The sequence below is a fragment of the Gadus macrocephalus genome, chromosome 18 (assembly GCF_031168955.1).
Source record: "Gadus macrocephalus chromosome 18, ASM3116895v1".
Taxonomy (NCBI): Eukaryota; Metazoa; Chordata; class Actinopteri; order Gadiformes; family Gadidae; genus Gadus; species Gadus macrocephalus.
Window position 1 is genome coordinate 19,347 of NC_082399.1, and position 17,817 is coordinate 37,163.

The 17,817-nt window shown below is 51.4% G+C and overlaps 1 protein-coding gene across 1 annotated transcript in view; it reads left to right on the forward strand.

The window, feature by feature from the left end:
- dnah3 (dynein axonemal heavy chain 3) overlaps positions 1 to 17,817 on the forward strand; it is a 49,700-nt gene that overhangs the window by 16,863 nt on the left and 15,020 nt on the right. The window contains exons 14-40 of the mRNA XM_060037166.1: positions 160 to 283; positions 638 to 791; positions 1,111 to 1,255; positions 1,590 to 1,801; positions 2,087 to 2,178; positions 2,917 to 3,031; positions 3,657 to 3,773; positions 4,107 to 4,286; positions 5,404 to 5,540; positions 5,930 to 6,131; positions 7,627 to 7,719; positions 7,922 to 8,032; positions 8,139 to 8,253; positions 9,979 to 10,177; positions 10,435 to 10,543; positions 10,626 to 10,739; positions 11,292 to 11,468; positions 12,562 to 12,653; positions 13,281 to 13,500; positions 13,878 to 14,012; positions 14,140 to 14,251; positions 14,428 to 14,669; positions 15,544 to 15,644; positions 16,447 to 16,552; positions 16,702 to 16,831; positions 17,096 to 17,332; positions 17,420 to 17,523. Coding sequence (XP_059893149.1) covers positions 160 to 283; positions 638 to 791; positions 1,111 to 1,255; positions 1,590 to 1,801; positions 2,087 to 2,178; positions 2,917 to 3,031; positions 3,657 to 3,773; positions 4,107 to 4,286; positions 5,404 to 5,540; positions 5,930 to 6,131; positions 7,627 to 7,719; positions 7,922 to 8,032; positions 8,139 to 8,253; positions 9,979 to 10,177; positions 10,435 to 10,543; positions 10,626 to 10,739; positions 11,292 to 11,468; positions 12,562 to 12,653; positions 13,281 to 13,500; positions 13,878 to 14,012; positions 14,140 to 14,251; positions 14,428 to 14,669; positions 15,544 to 15,644; positions 16,447 to 16,552; positions 16,702 to 16,831; positions 17,096 to 17,332; positions 17,420 to 17,523 — 3,875 coding nt within the window. The remainder of the gene's footprint in view (positions 1 to 159; positions 284 to 637; positions 792 to 1,110; positions 1,256 to 1,589; positions 1,802 to 2,086; positions 2,179 to 2,916; positions 3,032 to 3,656; positions 3,774 to 4,106; positions 4,287 to 5,403; positions 5,541 to 5,929; positions 6,132 to 7,626; positions 7,720 to 7,921; positions 8,033 to 8,138; positions 8,254 to 9,978; positions 10,178 to 10,434; positions 10,544 to 10,625; positions 10,740 to 11,291; positions 11,469 to 12,561; positions 12,654 to 13,280; positions 13,501 to 13,877; positions 14,013 to 14,139; positions 14,252 to 14,427; positions 14,670 to 15,543; positions 15,645 to 16,446; positions 16,553 to 16,701; positions 16,832 to 17,095; positions 17,333 to 17,419; positions 17,524 to 17,817) is intronic.

The window sequence follows — 17,817 nt, forward strand, 5'->3', positions numbered from 1 at the left end:
ACATGCACTCCCAGGGGTACTCCCAGGGGTTCCCCACTGGGAGTGCATTGTTCAGGTCATGGCTGTGGCTCAACATGAATAGTCTCCAACCGTTGTTGTTTCTTCTTCTTTGTAAGAAGATTGAGGTCAGTCTTTGTTGTCCGCTCCTCGTTCCTCCAGCGGAGGACCTGAGGCTGAACGCCAGCGTGTTCAAGTGGCCCGACAGCCTCCTGGCTGTGATGGACCAGAGCAAGACGCGCCTGGCCTCCTGCAGCTCACAGGCTGAGGACCACGTCTCAAAGAGGTGACAGGGCCACGGTCACATGAGGATGGGGTGACCTGTAGGCCCTCCTGTGGTGTTGGTTGACAATATGTAGGATTTTTACATTGCTTTATGTTTACTACTTGCATAAGCTTCAAATTTAAATTGTCTCTATTATTGGAGCGCTGGCACTGCAGTACTCACAAGCAGCTTAAACAGGCTGCAGTTCACTAACCGGCCCGAGTCCTAGACAATGATGTCACCTAACAAACAAGAACAGGGAGGAGCTTTCTTAGTAGGTGTTGAGAAGGTAGGTCTCACACCGACCAGCTGAGGACCACAATCCCAAAGGACAAGCTGAGAAGCTCCATGCTTCTGGTCTCTGTCACATGGCAGGATAACACAGCTGGAGCAGATGTTGGAATGTGTGGAGCAGGAGATAGAGACGTTCAAGGAGAAGGAGTTGATGAGTGTCACGGAGATGAAGAACAACACAGAGCACCTGGAGAAGCTCACGGCCGTCCTGGACACTGCCTTCATCGAGCTGGAAGTAAGACAGGCGCTACATCTCAACGCTGACCTGTCATTTGGCTTCTGATGCATTTCATGCAACGCTTCTCATAGGGGAGGCTCAGAACAGTCCAAGATATCGATATCGCAGCAACTACTATGATTATATTAAAGGACAGGCGGTTCATATAGATTTGTTTAGTTAGTGCATCGCAACAAAGTTGTTGCTTTGATTTTAGATCTTCTTTTTCTGCTCCTTCTATTACCCTATTTCCGACAACATAATTAATCAATACAAGGTCTTCCACTGATTATATCGAGCGTTGAGAGGAATGAACATGTCCTCGTCGCCGTGCCAGGACATCCACAAGGAGCAGGGCCTGCTGGAGCAGCCACCCAGCGAGTTCCCTGTTCTGCAGACGCTGGTGGGCCTGAAGCAGCCCTACGACCTGCTGTGGAGTACCGCCCTCAGCTTCTACCAGCAGGCGGAGGTCTGGATGAACAGTGGGTCCCTTCACACCGCACGCTTTGTGTGCGCTTTACTTCTACTTGTTGGGTTCCGATATCGGTTTAATGTTGTATCTGTTTTATTATTTGTTGCAGTTTCTTAGTTGTGTTTTCCCTTGTTTTGCCGTAATATTACAAACAAAAATCGTTATTGAGAATCATATGTTTCCAGGTGGATAAATATTAAACACTAAATACCAAAGTCTTTTTTATGGATCCTAATCCTAAACCATTTTTATTCCATAATGAAGCTAACCAGCACCATGATGTTCTGCTAGTCCAGAAAGCAACATTGAGCTTGGAGATCCATGTTCTCTCCGTCTGATCCCAGGCCCGTTCCAGAAACTGGATGCAGAGAAGGTCTGTGAGCAGCTGGACCTCATGTGGAGGACCGTGTACAAGCTGACCAAGCAGTTCTCCTCTCTGCCGGGCCCCCGTCGCGTGGCAGAGACCTTCCGCAGGAAGATGGACCAGTTCAAACAACACCTGCCGGTCCTCTCTACCATCTGTAACCCCGGCCTCAAGGAGCGCCACTGGGAGCAGGTCAGCCTCCTCCAGGTCCAAGGACCTCTAAGGACCTGGTCCAAGGACCTCTAAGGACCTGGTCCAATACCTGCATACCATGATGATTTAGAGATGTAAAATGACAAAGACTAAGTTTCGACCTCAAAAGACAAAAAGTCCTTCTATAAACTGTCTACAGATGCTAAAGTTTGTATCTTAATTAATGCAAAGTTTCCTCCACTAGCATTCCTGTTTCTATTCACTACACGTGAATAACCGCTAAAGTCTGACTGCTCTCCGCTCACTCTGCGCTCTCTCACTCAGATCAGCAGCCTCGTGGGCTTCGAGGTCCGACCCGATGGGGAAGCCTCTCTGGCGGCCATGCTGGAGCAGGGCCTGTCCCAGTTCTCAGACAGGTAGGGGGTGGGGGGGGGCGCTGCCGTGGCCATAAGGAGGCCACGCTGGGGGGAGAGGGGGCTTTATACATTTAAACTTACGATCGATAAAGTTTATTGTATAATAATAAATAAAAGTATTATATTATTTATATATTGTATATTGTGTTGGAAAATACACAGCTTCCATTGACCACAACATTACATGATTAGATTTGATACCATCAGGCGCATCCTGAGGACATGGTACTGAAAAAACTAAACCTCTGCACCAAGGCAACACGATAAACATGAATCCTACAGTCGTACAGTCTGATAAACATGAATCATACAGTCGTACAGTCTGATAAACATGAATCATACAGTCGTACAGTCTGATAAACATGAATCCTACAGTCGTACAGTCCGATAAACATGAATCATACAGTCGTACAGTCTGATAAACATGAATCCTACAGTCGTACAGTCCGATAAACATGAATCATACAGTCGTACAGTCTGATAAACATGAATCCTACAGTCGTACAGTCCGATAAACATGAATCATACAGTCGTACAGTCTGATAAACATGAATCCTACGGTCGTACAGTCCGATAAACATGAATCATACAGTCGTACAGTCTGATAAACATGAAGCAGATCTCCTGTGATAAACATGAAGCGGGTCTCCTGTGAGAAACACAAAGCGGGTCTCCTGTGATAAACATGAGGCAGGTGTCCTCTGATACACTGTCCGGGGCAAACTCATCATGTCTTAGGTTGGAAGAGATTGGAGCTTCTGCCAGTAAGGAGTATTCATTGGAGAAGGTCATGGAGAAGATGAAGAGCGAATGGGAAGAGCTCTGCTTCTCCTTCACGCCATACAGAGATACAGTAGGTCCACTCACTCACTCACTCAATCATTCACTCACTCACTTACTCACGACTAAGGAGACTTGAAGAACAGGCAGGTCAACTTCATGTGTCTTGATTCAATAAACATTTTCAAACCACTTTCTTCACTTTTTAAAGCTCTTTCTGTTCAAAGAAATACAATTTGTCGAAACAAATCCTATAAATAAACATGTTAATGCATTGATCTGGTATTTCAGGGTGAATTGTTGAAAGGTTAGAGGACAGGAGCGTCCTGGATGCTTTCTGATCCAGTTCCTATGGTTACTATGACAGCGGCCTCATCATTTATTACTGAGCCACACTGAATCTTTCATGACACTGCAGGGAAGTCTGCCTGTTGGGTAACAGAGGAGTACATGCACCTCTGAGACGTTAACCTGACCCTTTATATGTGAAATGAAAAACGCATCACCAGTGAATCCAGAAAGTCTGACATGGCATCAAGTGTCACTCAAATGTAAATATTCCATAGGTTAGTTAGAGCTAACCCTAACCCTATACCACACCATCTCATCTAACTGCAGAGGTAGGAGGGCATGGTGGAGTGGTTAGTTAGTGGATAGTTAGTTAGTTAGTGCTAACCCTAAACCTCATCCCCCCCCAGGGCACCAGCATCGTGGCGGCAGTGGACGACATCCAGGTGCTGCTGGACGACCACCTCATCAAGGCCCAGACCATGCGGGGCTCCCCCTTCATCAAGGCTGTAGAGGCGGAGTGCAGGGTAGGGCTAACCCTAACCCCTTCATCAAGGCTGTAGAGGCGGAGTGCAGGGTAGGGCTAACCCTAACCCCTTCATCAAGGCTGTAGAGGCGGAGTGCAGGGTAGGGCTAACCCTAACCCCTTCATCAAGGCTGTAGAGGCGGAGTGCAGGGTAGGGCTAACCCTAACCAGCATATGTCTACAGTCTGCTCTCTGTCTAACCTCCCTAACCCTAACTCTAACCCACTAGTCTGCTCTGTGTCTAACCTCCCTAACCCTAACCCTAACCCACTAGTCTGCTCTCTGTCTAACCTCCCTAACCCTAACCCACTAGTCTGCTCTCTGTCTGGGCCAGCAATGGGAGGAGAAGCTGTCCAGCATGCAGGACATCCTGGACAGCTTGCTGCAGTGCCAGGCCACCTGGCTCTACCTGGAGCCCATCTTCAGCTCTGAGGACATCAGCGCCCAGATGCCCGAGGAGGGACGCAAGTTCACCATCGTGGACGGCTACTGGAAGGACATCATGGCTGAGGCTGTGAGGAACACGCACGCAAACTCACTCACTCACTCACTCACTCACTCACTCACTCACTCACTCACTCACTCACTCACTCACTCACTCTATCACTCACTTTATCACTCTCTCACGCACGCACTCACGCACACACTCACTCACTCACTCACTCACTCACTCACTCACTCACTCACTCACTCACTCACTCACTCACTCACTCACTCACTCACTCACTCACTCACTCACTCACTCACTCACTCACCCACTCACTCACTCACTCTATCACTCTCTCATGCACGCACGCACGCACTCACACACTCACTCACTCACTCACTCACTCACTCACTCACTCACTCACATAGCCACAGCGCCCCTTGACAGAAGGGGACTACAAGCGAGCGGCCGTTGTAGCTCAAGGCCTGATTCCACCGGCGGACGCGTTACGGCAACGTTACGGCAGATACACACCACAGCAGATAGGTTCCACTCTAATCAATGAGACCATTTTCACCGGGCGCGGCTGCGGAAAGTCTCAGCAGCGTCCCAGGAGCGGCTCGCCGTGCCGCAGCGCTATCATTCCGTAGCATTTCTATTTTTGCCGCAAGCCGTTGCTGAACCGCGTCAATTTCAACAGAGCAGATCGAGCAGGGCAGGAAGTGAAAAAGCCAACCCTAAAAGCCATAGAGCATCCGGTCAATTTTCAAAATAAAACACAATACTCAGCTCATGTAGCCTATCACAACTTCACATCAACATTATTACGCCATGACCGGTGGCACCAGGTTAGCAGTCAATCAATCAAAGGGTCTCAGAGGGTCGGCAACATGGACGACGAGAGACTCATTGTCGAAGTTCAGCAACAAGAAGTCATTTATGTACCAAATCATCCTTTTTATAAGGGCAATGGCCGGAAGGACAAAGCGTGGCATTTAATTGCAGTCGTTTTGGGAGTGGAAGTTGAGTACATTAGGTTTAGGATTATCTCGTGATCTCGTGATCTCGTGATCTCGCGTGAATACGGCTGGCTCGCAAGGCAGCGTTGCGCTGCCGTAACGCGCCCGGTGGAAATGCAAGCAGGGCAAAGTCGCAGCCGTTCCGTGCTGCAGCCGTAACGCGTGCGGTGGAATCCCGGCGTCAGGTGAAGGACCCGCGGGTGCTGGCGGCCACGGCGCAGAGCAACATGCTGGGCAGGCTGACGGAGGCCAACCTGTTCCTGGAGGACATCCAGAAGGGCCTGAACACCTACCTGGAGATGAAGAGGCTCTACTTCCCCAGGTGACCCACCTCATGCTCCTCATCCATAGACTACTACTATACTATAGCCTTCCTATAGCCTCTCTACAGTCCATGTTTGGAGGGGGGAACTGGAGCATGGACAACAGAAGACTCATCTTTAGGGAAGTACAACTGCAGCTGTGCTGCGTGATTGGATGTCTCTCTTGACCAATCAGCTGTTCGATATTCCTGGTGTGTGCTGTTGATAATATGAATGTTTGCCATGCACAAGCTTCCCAACAAAAGCTTTACAAAATCAACAATAAGTAGGATGAATAATTTAAGCAAAAAATCAACCTAATATAGTGTTCCCCCTCGTCATGTCTGACCCTTGATTTATTATGTGATTGGCCTACTCTCTATGGTCCTTCCTTTTGATTGGCTCCCAGGTTCTTCTTTCTGTCCAACGACGAGCTGCTTGAGATCCTGTCTGAGACCAAAGACCCGCTGCGAGTTCAGCCCCACCTGAAGAAGTGCTTTGAGGGTATCGCCCGGCTAGAGTTCAGCCAGTCCCTGGAGATCACCGGCATGGTGAGCGCCGAGAGGGAGACCGTGGCCTTCTCTGCACGCATCCAGCCATCCGACGCTAAGGTAGACCCCGCTAAGAGAGACCCCCACTAAGAGAGACCCCCACTAAGGTAGACCCCCACTAAGGTAGACCCCACTAAGGTAGACCCCGCTAAGAGAGACCCCCACTAAGGTAGACCCCCACTAAGGTAGACCCCACTAAGGTAGACCCCACTAAGAGAGACCCCCACTAAGGTAGATCCCACTAAGAGAGACCCCCACTAAGGTAGACCCCCACTAAGGTAGACCCCACTAAGAGAGACCCCCACTAAGGTAGACCCCCACTAAGGTAGACCCCCACTAAGAGAGACCCCCACTAAGGTAGACCCCCACTAAGGTAGACCCCCACTAAGGTAGACCCCACTAAGGTAGACCCCCACTAAGGTAGACCCCACTAAGGTAGACCCCCACTAAGAGAGACCCCACTAAGGTAGATCCCACTAAGAGAGACCCCCACTAAGGTAGACCCCACTAAGGTAGACCCCGCTAAGAGAGACCCCACTAAGAGAGACCCCCACTAAGGTAGACCCCCACTAAGGTTGACCCCACTAAGGTTGACCCCACTAAGAGAGACCCCCACTAAGGTAGACCCCACTAAGGTAGACCCCACTAAGGTAGACCCCGCTAAGAGAGACCCCGCTAAGAGAGACCCCACTAAGAGAGACCCCCACTAAGGTAGACCCCCACTAAGGTAGACCCCACTAAGAGAGACCCCCACTAAGGTAGACCCCACTAAGAGAGACCCCCACTAAGGTAGACCCCCACTAAGGTAGACCCCACTAAGGTAGACCCCCACTAAGGTAGACCCCCACTAAGGTAGACCCCACTAAGAGAGACCCCACCAAGAGAGAGCCCCACTAAGAGAGACCCCCACTAAGGTAGACCCCACTAAGAGAGACCCCCACTAAGACAGACCTCACTAAGGTAGACCCCCACTATAGCTCCATAAGGTCTGATAGTAGCAGGCTAGGCTACGCTAGTATAGCTCCATAAGGTCTGATAGTAGCAGGCTAGGCTACGCTGGTATAGCTCCATAAGGTCTGATAGTAGCAGGCTATGCTACGATAGTATAGCTCCATAAGGTCTTATAGTAGCAGGCTAGGCTACGCTGGTATAGCTCCATAAGGTCTGATAGTAGCAGGCTAGGCTACGCTGGTATAGCTCCATAAGGTCTGATAGTAGCAGGCTATGCTACGATAGTATAGCTCCATAAGGTCTTATAGTAGCAGGCTAGGCTACGCTGGTATAGCTCCATAAGGTCTGATAGTAGCAGGCTAGGCTACGCTGGTATAGCTCCATAAGGTCTGATAGTAGCAGGCTATGCTACGATAGTATAGCTCCATAAGGTCTTATAGTAGCAGGCTAGGCTACGCTGGTATAGCTCCATAAGGTCTGATAGTAGCAGGCTAGGCTACGCTGGTATAGCTCCATAAGGTCTGATAGTATCAGGCTAGGCTACGCTAGTATAGCTCCATAAGGTCTGGTCCTAACGGCATGCTGCCCCCTGGTGGACCTCCAGGGCATGGTGGAGAAGTGGCTGCTGCAGGTGGAGAACATGATGCTGAGGAGCGTGCGGGACGTGTCCCACCAGGGCCTGCTTCAGTACGCCCAGGTAAGCCCAGCCCCCGGCTCCATGTTTTGGACTTAGTTGTGGTCCTTCTTGTTATCTCCTCGCATCGGGGACGGTTGTAACTTGTGTTAGGGTTAGTGGTTAGGTTTGCAATGGTAAACCACAATGACGCCACCGTTCCTAACCCTCTCAGCCCCTGGACAGAGCCCAGATGAACGTTGCCCCCCCCCCCCCCCCTCCTTAGGTACCGAGGAAGGATTGGGTTCTGCGCTGGCCGGGCCAGGTGGTGATCTGTGCCTCCTCCATCTTCTGGACAAGCGAGGTGTCGGAGGCCCTTCAGAGCAACGGCCTGCAGGTCCGCCTGAAGCCCATTGGCTCGGCTTCGTAGCCCACTGTTAACGTTTCATCTCCTGTGAGTGTTGGAGCTGGTGGAGGTGGTGATATTGTCCTCTCACCCATAGGCCTACGTTGACAAGTGCAACGCCCAGATTGGTGACATCGTCGAACTGGTGCGCGGAAAACTAACTGGAGGCGCTCGGGTGACTCTGGGAGCCCTGACGGTGATCGACGTCCACGGTGAATACCCCCCTCCAAGAACTGTGCCAGTGAGCCGAGGACTCGTTCATGTTGAGATCCAGTGTAGGGGCCGGCAAGGGTAGTGGAGTACAACTGACAACCCAAAGGAACGGGGTTCAAACCCCAATGTCCGTATGGACCACGTCGGCCGTACAGAGAATCATATTATATATATATGCACACTAGGGATGGGCATTCGATTAAGTTGTCTTAATCGATCGTCGGGAGAATTAACGATCAATTAGTCGATTAATCGTTAATATTTTACATTAAAATAAAAATTATATTCAAAATGAAATGAAAATACAAATGCAGCGTGATTTCCTCATTGGGATCTTTATTATTAGATGAACAACTCAGTTAAACCAGATCCGTTCAATAGTTATGCGCTACTCTGCTCTAAGCAACGGAGCATGCAGCTCGAAGCCGGTGCTCATAAACATAACTAAAAATAAACACAACCCTAGTTTCTTCCCAAGTTTCTTCTTGTAGTTTTTATAGCTTTTTATAGCTGCTAGGCGTAAAGAGTTCACCGTTCAAAGCGGGAGGTTTATTGCGGGGGAGGAGCCGCAAATTTAAATATTGCCCCCGTGTGGTAAAATGTTTAATTGCACACTGCATTCGTTTAATCTATGAAAAATGTACGTAATCGACGAAATTCTTAACGATCAATTAGTCGATCGTCGAATAATCATGCCCATCCCTATTGCACACATTACTATAAACGCTAAAGTGGGTGTAAGCAGTACATGAGTCTAAACGCTACAGTGAGTCTAAGCAGTAGCATGAGTCTAAGAGTCTAAGCAGTACCATGAGTCTAAGCAGTACCATGAGTCTAAGCGGTACGGTGAGTCTAAGCAGTACAGGAGTCTAAACGCTACAGTGAGTTGAAGCAGTACCATGAGTTTAAGCAGTACATTGAATCTCAGCGGTACAATGAGTCTATGATTCTAAGCGGTACGGTGAGTCTAAGCAGTAGCATGAGTCTAAACGCTACAGTGAGTCTAAGCGGTACGGTGAGTCTAAGCAGTAGCATGAGTCTAAACGCTACAGTGAGTCTAAGCGGTACGGTGAGTCTAAGCAGTAGCATGAGTCTAAACGCTACAGTGAGTCTAAGCGGTACGGTGAGTCTAAGCAGTAGCATGAGTCTAAACGCTACAGTGAGTCTAAGCGGTACCATGAGTCTAAATGCTACAGTGAGTCAAAGCAGTAGCATGAGTCTAAACGCTACAGTGAGTCTAAGCGGTACGGTGAGTCTAAGCAGTAGCATGAGTCTAAACGCTACAGTGAGTCTAAGCGGTACGGTGAGTCTAAGCAGTAGCATGAGTCTAAACGCAACAGTGATTCTAAGCGGTACGGTGAGTCTAAGCAGTAGCATGAGTCTAAACGCTACAGTGAGTCTAAGCGGTACGGTGAGTCTAAGCAGTAGCATGAGTCTAAACGCTACAGTGAGTCTAAGCGGTACGGTGAGTCTAAGCAGTAGCATGAGTCTAAACGCTACAGTGAGTCTAAGCGGTACCATGAGTCTAAATGCTACAGTGAGTCAAAGCAGTAGCATGAGTCTAAACGCTACAGTGAGTCTAAGCGGTACGGTGAGTCTAAGCAGTAGCATGAGTCTAAACGCTACAGTGAGTCTAAGCGGTACGGTGAGTCTAAGCAGTAGCATGAGTCTAAACGCTACAGTGAGTCTAAGCGGTACCATGAGTCCAACCCGCCCCCCCACAGCCCGGGACGTGGTGGCCCAGCTGGCTGCGGATGGCGTGTGGTCGCTCAACGACTTTGCGTGGATCTCCCAGCTGCGCTACTTCTGGGAGGACGGCGACGTGATGCTGCGCATGATCACCACCTGCCTGAAGTACGGATACGAGTACCTGGGGAACTCCTCGCGGCTCGTCATCACGCCACTCACGGACCGCTGCTACAGGTCCGCGCAGCCGGGGGCTGGGGTCACACACCTCCTTCTATGGGTTAGAGTTAGGGTTACCCTGAGATTCTGAGGTTAGGGTTAGGGTTACCCTAACCCTAACCCTAACCTAACCCTAACACTAACCCTAACCAGAGAGGAGGTAGAAATCAGGGGTTCAAGTCCCCTTTACTTCTTTACACACACACACACACACACACACACACACACACACACACACACACACACACACACACACACACCATGTTTGCCTCCAGGACGCTGATGGGAGCGCTGAAGCTCAACCTGGGAGGGGCCCCTGAGGGTCCTGCAGGAACCGGCAAGACGGAGACCACCAAGGACCTGGCCAAAGCCCTGGCCAAGCAGGTCAGACCTCAGAGCTCAGGGGGGCAGCTGTATCGCAGCGGGCCGCGGGGCTGTCTGTGTGACCATGTGCTGTGCCCCCCAGTGTGTGGTGTTTAACTGCTCCGACGGTCTGGACTACAAAGCCATGAGCAAGTTCTTCAAGGGGCTGGCGCAGTCCGGGGCGTGGGCCTGCTTCGACGAGTTCAACCGCATCGAGGTGAGCCCGCCCCCTGGTAGCACAGACCCCACCCCCTGGCAGCACAGACCCCGCCCCCTGGCAGCACAGACCCCGCCCCCTGGTAGCACAGTCCGGGGGAGATTAGGGAAGGGTAAGGGTTAGAGTTCGGGTTAGCAGATTACGGGGTTAAGGTTAGCAGATTTTGGTAAATCTGCTGATTCTCTGCTGTGTGTGTGTGTGTGTGTGTGTGTGTGTGTGTGTGTGTGTGTGTGTGTGTGTGTGTGTGTGTGTGTGTGTGTGTGTGTGTGTGCGCCTGTCTGTCTGTCTGTCTGTCTGTCTGTCTGTCTGTCTGTCTGTCTGTCTGTCTGTCTGTGTGTGTGTGTGCGCCTGTCTGTCTGTCTGTCTGTCTGTCTGTGTGTGTGTGTGTGTGTGGGTGTGTGTATGTCTGTGAGCGTCTGTCTGTGTGTGTGTGTGTGTGTGTGCTTATGTCTGTGTCGTGTCTGTGTCTGTGTGTGTGTATGTCTGTGAGTGTCTGTGTCTGTGTGTGTGTGTGTGTGTGTGTGTGTGTGTGTGTGTGTGTGTGAGTACCAGGTGGAGGTCCTGTCGGTGGTGGCCCAGCAGGTGCTGTGCATCCAGCAGGCCGTGGCCAAGGACCTGAAGAAGTTCCTGTTTGAGGGCACAGAGCTGGCCCTCAACCCCACCTGCTCCGTGTTCATCACCATGAACCCGGGCTACGCAGGCCGCGCGGAGCTCCCTGACAACCTCAAGGTACCGCTAACCCGACCTCAAGGTACCGCTAACCCCGCCCTCAAGGTACCGCTAACCCCGCCCTCAAGGTACCGCTAACCCTGACCTCAAGGTACCGCTAACCCCGACCTCAAGGTACCGCTAACCTCAAGGTACCGCTAACCCTGCCCTCAAGGTACCGCTAACCCCGCCCTCAAGGTACCGCTAACCCCGACCTCAAGGTACCGCTAACCCCGCCCTCAAGGTACCGCTAACCTCAAGGTACCGCTAACCCCGCCCTCAAGGTACCGCTAACCCCGACCTCAAGGTACCGCTAACCCCGACCTCAAGGTACCGCTAACCCCGACCTCAAGGTACCGCTAACCCCGCCCTCAAGGTACCGCTAACCCCGACCTCAAGGTACCGCTAACCTCAAGGTACCGCTAACCCCGCCCTCAAGGTACCGCTAACCCCGACCTCAAGGTACCGCTAACCTCAAGGTACCGCTAACCCCGACCTCAAGGCTGTTTATAGTATAAAATATAATACCACAGAATATTTAGTATACTACAGATCAGAATATAATATTGCAGCTACAATATAATATTACAGAATGTTATAGAATAGAACAGATCAGAATGTAATATTACAGAAGAGAAAAGATGGTACAGATTAGAATACTACAGTAAAATATGTTAATTGTTTTTGATTGAAACAAGAAATGTCTTGATGTATTTGATGTTGAAGCCATAGTGGCAGATGATTTAAAATAGAGTAGAATGCAAGATAATTCATAAATAAAATAGATTATAACTTTATGGTTCAGCCTGGGCATGAAACAAGAGAGAGGTTCTGCTGGACATCTAGTCACAGTGTGTGTGGTACACCTGGTCACAGTGTGTGTGGTACACCTGGTCACAGTGTGTGTGCGGTACACCTGGTTACAGTGTGTGTGCGGTACACCTGGTCACAGTGTGTGTGGTACACCTGGTTACAGTGTGTGTGGTACACCTGGTTACAGTGTGTGTGGTACACCTGGTTACAGTGTGTGTGCGGTACACCTGGTCACAGTGTGTGTGCGGTACACCTGGTTACAGTGTGTGTGGTACACTTGGTCACAGTGTGTGTGTGATAGGCTTTGTTCCGCACTGTGGCCATGATGGTGCCAGACTACGCCCTCATCGGGGAGATCTCCCTCTACTCCATGGGCTTCACCCAGTCCCGCAGGTACGTCTCTTCCTCTTCCTGCCAATGCTACATGGCTACATGTGCTCAGTAATCCTAGCCACATGGCAGGTGCGTAATGCTCTCCTCTGCAGGTGCTTCAACACTTCTCCAAGAAACACATGATAACACGCGAAGCATTCGGCCACGTAGCATTTAGCAACATAGCATTTATCCACGTAGCATTTAGCAGCGTAGCATTGGACCATGTAGCATTTTTCGAGGTCATCCCTATGTTCCCCAGGTCCTATGTTCCCCGGGTACGAAGGGTTAGGGTCAGGTTTTTGGTTAGGGTTAGGGTAACCCTAATCATAACCAATCGGAGGAGAGCCATTCTAACCAATCACAGGCGAAGAAATGATTAGCTCGCCAGATCCTATGTTCCCCGGTCACATACAAAGCGGGGAGCATAGGACCCGGGGAACATAGGACCCGGGGAACATAGGTACGCTTCCCATTTTTCCATTCCATTTTTCCTATTTATCCATGCCGCACTTATCAACATAGCATTTAGCAATGTAGCATTTGATCATGAGGTATTTATCCTTGTAGCATTAGATGAAGTAGCCTTTAGTCAGGTAGCCCGCTGGCTCTGCTCCACCACCATGTAACCAGAGTGAACCTCCTCAGCCTGGCCGGTAAGATCGTGGCCACGTACCGGCTGTGCTCAGAGCAGCTATCCTCCCAGCACCACTACGACTATGGCATGCGGGCCGTCAAGTCGGTGCTGACGGCCGCCGGCAACCTGAAGCTCAAGTACCCTGCGGAGGACGAAGGCGTGCTGCTACTGAGGGCCCTGATGGACGTCAACATGGCCAAGTTCCTGGCCCAGGACGTCCCGCTGTTCCAGGTGCTCCCAGCAGGGGGCGTGGCTCAAGCCTGTTCTATGATGGTCTAGATTAGGGTTAGGGTTACCCTAACCCTAACCCTGTTCTTTGATGGTCTAGGTTACATTTTATGATGAGGTTTGATTAGGGGGACAGTATGGCAAATGGCATGTTCGCCTTTTGAGATCTGTTATGGTTTAAAATAAAATACACACAACTGATAAGACAAAGGTAACTGATAAGATCAACAATATTTTTGGTTTTATTTGTCTATTTTAAAGAATGTCTTTATTATAATGTGTTGAGGGATACTTTAAACTGAACATTTTTGAATTGTTGAAAGTGTTCATGGCCAATTTGACATGAAGTGAGTGTTGCCGATGCTGTGGTTGCTCTTAAGGGTATAATCTCGGACCTGTTCCCTGGGGTGGTCCTCCCCAAACCGGACTACGATCTGCTCTTCAAGGCTCTCAACGACAACATCTCCAAACTCAAGCTCCAGCCAGTGCCCTGGTTTATCTGCAAAATCATACAGGTACAAGGACACACCTGGTATACAGGTACCAGGACACACCTGGTATACAGGTACCAGGACACACCTGGTATACAGGTACCAGGACACACCTAGCTAGAGGTCACCTGTTCTTGTGTTCCTTCTGCAGGTGTATGAGATGATGCTGGTGCGCCACGGCTTCATGATAGTGGGGGACCCCCTGGGGGGGAAGACCTCAGCGTACCAGGTGCTGGCGGGGGCCCTGGGAGACCTCTACGAGGGTACGCTGCTCATCACATCCCTTCCTACGGTCCACCCTGGAGACGACGCCCTTTAGTGTCTCAAACGGCTTCACAGCTCCGCCTCCACGTCATACGGCCACCCTAACATGGCGTGGAAGTATCCGTTCATCCACCTTTCAATGTTTGTCATCTGGTGTTCCCCACCCCCCGTCCAGCCGGGCTGATGGAGGAGTGTGCGGTGGACTACTGCCTCATCAACCCCAAGGCCGTCCCCATGGGCCAGCTGTACGGCTGCTTCCACAGCGTGAGCCATGAGTGGTCGGACGGCGTGCTGGCCACCTCCTTCAGGGGGCAGGCCGCCTCCCTCTCCGACCACCGACAGTGGATCGTGTTCGACGGGCCCATCGACGCCGTGTGGATCGAGAACATGAACACAGTGCTGGACGACAACAAGAAGGTAGGAGGACGGAGCACAGCTAGCCTGGTCCCTCTGGGGTTCAGGCTAACCCACCGTAGCCCCGGGGCTGTTAGCCTGGTCCCTCTGGGGTTCAGGCTAACCCACCGTAGCCCCGGGGCTGTTAGCCTGGTCCCTCTGGGGTTCAGGCTAACCCACCGTAGCCCCGGGGCTGCTAGCCTGGTCCCTTTGGGGTTCAGGCTAACCCACCGTAGCCCCGGGGCTGTTAGCCTGGTCCCTCTGGGGTTCAGGCTAACCCACCGTAGCCCCGGGGCTGTTAGCCTGGTCCCTCTGGGGTTCAGGCTAACCCACCGTAGCCCCGGGGCTGTTAGCCTGATCCCTCTGGGGTTCAGGCTAACCCACCGTAGCCCCGGGGCTGTTAGCCTGGTCCCTCTGGGGTTCAGGCTAACCCACCGTAGCCCCGGGGCTGTTAGCCTGGTCCCTCTGGGGTTCAGGCTAACCCACCGTAGCCCCGGGGCTGTTAGCCTGGTCCCTTGGGTTCAGGCTAACCCACCGTAGCCCCGGGGCTGTGGGCATGGTCCCTCAATACATTATGGCAACCACCATGGAGGGTGGCTACAATATGTATTGACAATCTGTAAGCATTGCGATACTTTTGTGCGATTACCACTGTAGGATAATATTATTTTGCTTCCACTTACGTTTTGTTGCGATCTTTTGGTTAACCTAATAAGAATTGCAGAAGCAAAGAATCCCAATTCTCTCATTAATCACCCTTTACTCCATCCCTGATGGTTTCCTGGTGCACAGTATCCTATGTGTGATTGCTCTCTCTCTCTCTCTCTCTCTCTCTCTCTCTCTCGCTCTCTCGCCCTCTCGCCCTCTCTCCATGTTCTTCCTGATGCTCCTGGTTCAGTTATGTCTGATGAGCGGTGAGATCATTCAGATGAGCTCCAAGATGAGTCTGATCTTTGAGACGGCTGACCTGGAGCAGGCTTCACCAGCTACTGTCAGCAGGTAGAGTTAACTAAATAACTACCTAACTAACTATTGAACACATCGGACTGATAATGAATCCACTCTTAATGTACAGGACTAGTGAACACATCGGACTACTGAAGACATTGGACTAGTGAACACATCGGACTAGTGAACACATCGGACTAGTGAACACATCGGACTATTGAACACATCGGACTAGTGAACACATCGGACTATTGAACACATCGGACTAGTGAACACATCGGACTATTGGACACATCGGACTATTGAACACATCGGACTATTGAACACATCTGACTAGTGAACACATCGGACTATTGAACACATCGGACTAGTGAACACATCGGACTAGTGAACACATCAAACTAGTGAACACATCGGACTAGTGTAAACATCAGACGATTGAACACATCAGACTAGTGAACACATCAGACTATTGAATACATCGGACTAGTGAAAACATCAGACTATTGAACACATCAGACTATTGAACACATCAGACTAGTGAACACATCAGACTAGTGAACACATCAGACTAGTCAACACATCGGAATATTGAACACATCAGACTAGTGAGTCCATTCTTAATGTGGTAGCCCGCTTTAAATTTGTATCTCTAAGTTAGCTTATAAACTAAAGTGATGTTTATCTTACAGACCTTATACAACGAGCTCAAGTCCAGCGGTTCGGTTTCCATTAATCAATATGTTCCGTATAATGCAATGATGGCAGTATCATTATAGAGCAGCAGAAACAGCATCATCCAGTTTTCCCTTAGTTGGTATTGTGAGTGACAGGTGGCCGGCCTTTGCCCCAGGTGTGGTATGATCTACATGGAGCCCCACCAGCTGGGATGGACCCCCCTCAGAGACTCCTACATGGACACCCTGCCGGACAGCCTGGGCGCCCAACACAGGCAGCTGGTGAGAGTGTCCCCACAGTGGGGGGTGGTGGGAGGATTAGAGCTTACCCGGCTCCATGCCTAGGGTCTGCAGCCCATCTTTGGGGATCCGGTATATAGTCATGGCGGTCAGAGTTTGAGTTGTGACTGTGAGTGCGTTATTTCCTGTAGATAATGGAACTGTTCGATTGGCTGCTTCAGCCGTGTCTGGACTTTGTGGCCCGGGATTGTCGCTTCCTGGTCCAGACCTCCCCAATCCACCTGGCAGGCAGTCTGATGAGGCTGTACAGCTGCCTGCTGGGTCCGTTCACCGCCGTCTGTCTGAATCCATCGCTCTGTGTGTGTCTGAGTGCATAGCTGTGTGTGTGTGTGTGTGTGTGTGTGTGTGTGTGTGTGTTTATGTGTGTGTGTGTGTGTGTGTGTTTATGTGTGTGTGTGTGTGTGTGTGTGTGTGTGTGTGTGTGTGTTTGTGTGTGTGTGTTTATGTGTGTGTGTGTGTGTGTGTTTATGTGTGTGTGTGTGTGTGTGTGTGTGTGTGTGTGTGTGCTTGCTCTCCTGACTCTAGATGAGGTCGCTGCGTCGGGTGCTGATGGCTCCGAGGGCATGTCCAGCCAACAGACGACCATGTGGCTGCAGGGCCTCTTCCTATTCGCTGTGGTATGGAGTGTGGGCGGGACCATCAACGGGGACAGCAGGAAGAGGTTTGACGTCTACTACCGTCTTCTGATCACTGGCGCGGAGAGCGAGCACCCGCCACCCAAGAACATCCAACTCAGCAAGAGCAACCTTTTCCCCGAGAGAGGTGCTCTTTTATTCAGACCCAAACCTCAGACATGAGCCGTGACATTAGAGCTGTTAGTAACGCATGACGTGTCCCGATGGCTTCTAGGCAGCGTCTACGACTACTACTTCCATAAGCAGGGCCCGGGACACTGGAGCCTGTGGACGGACTCGGTGAGCAAGGAGGACAGCGTCATCCCCGCTGGCGCCAACGTAAGGTCTGGTCCTTCACTGGGTGGGGGGCAGGCGGGGGGCAGGCGGGGGGCAGGCGGGGGGCAGGCGGGGGGCAGGCGGGGGGCAGGCGGGAGGCAGGCGGGGGGCAGGCGGGGGGCAGGCGGGGGGCAGGCGGGAGGCAGGCGGGAGGCAGGCGGGGGGCAGGCGGGGGGCAGGCGGGGGGCAGGCGGGAGGCAGGCGGGGGGCAGGCGGGGGGCAGGCGGGAGGCAGGCGGGAGGCAGGCGGGGGGCAGGCGGGGGGCAGGCGGGAGGCAGGCGGGGGGCAGGGGACTTT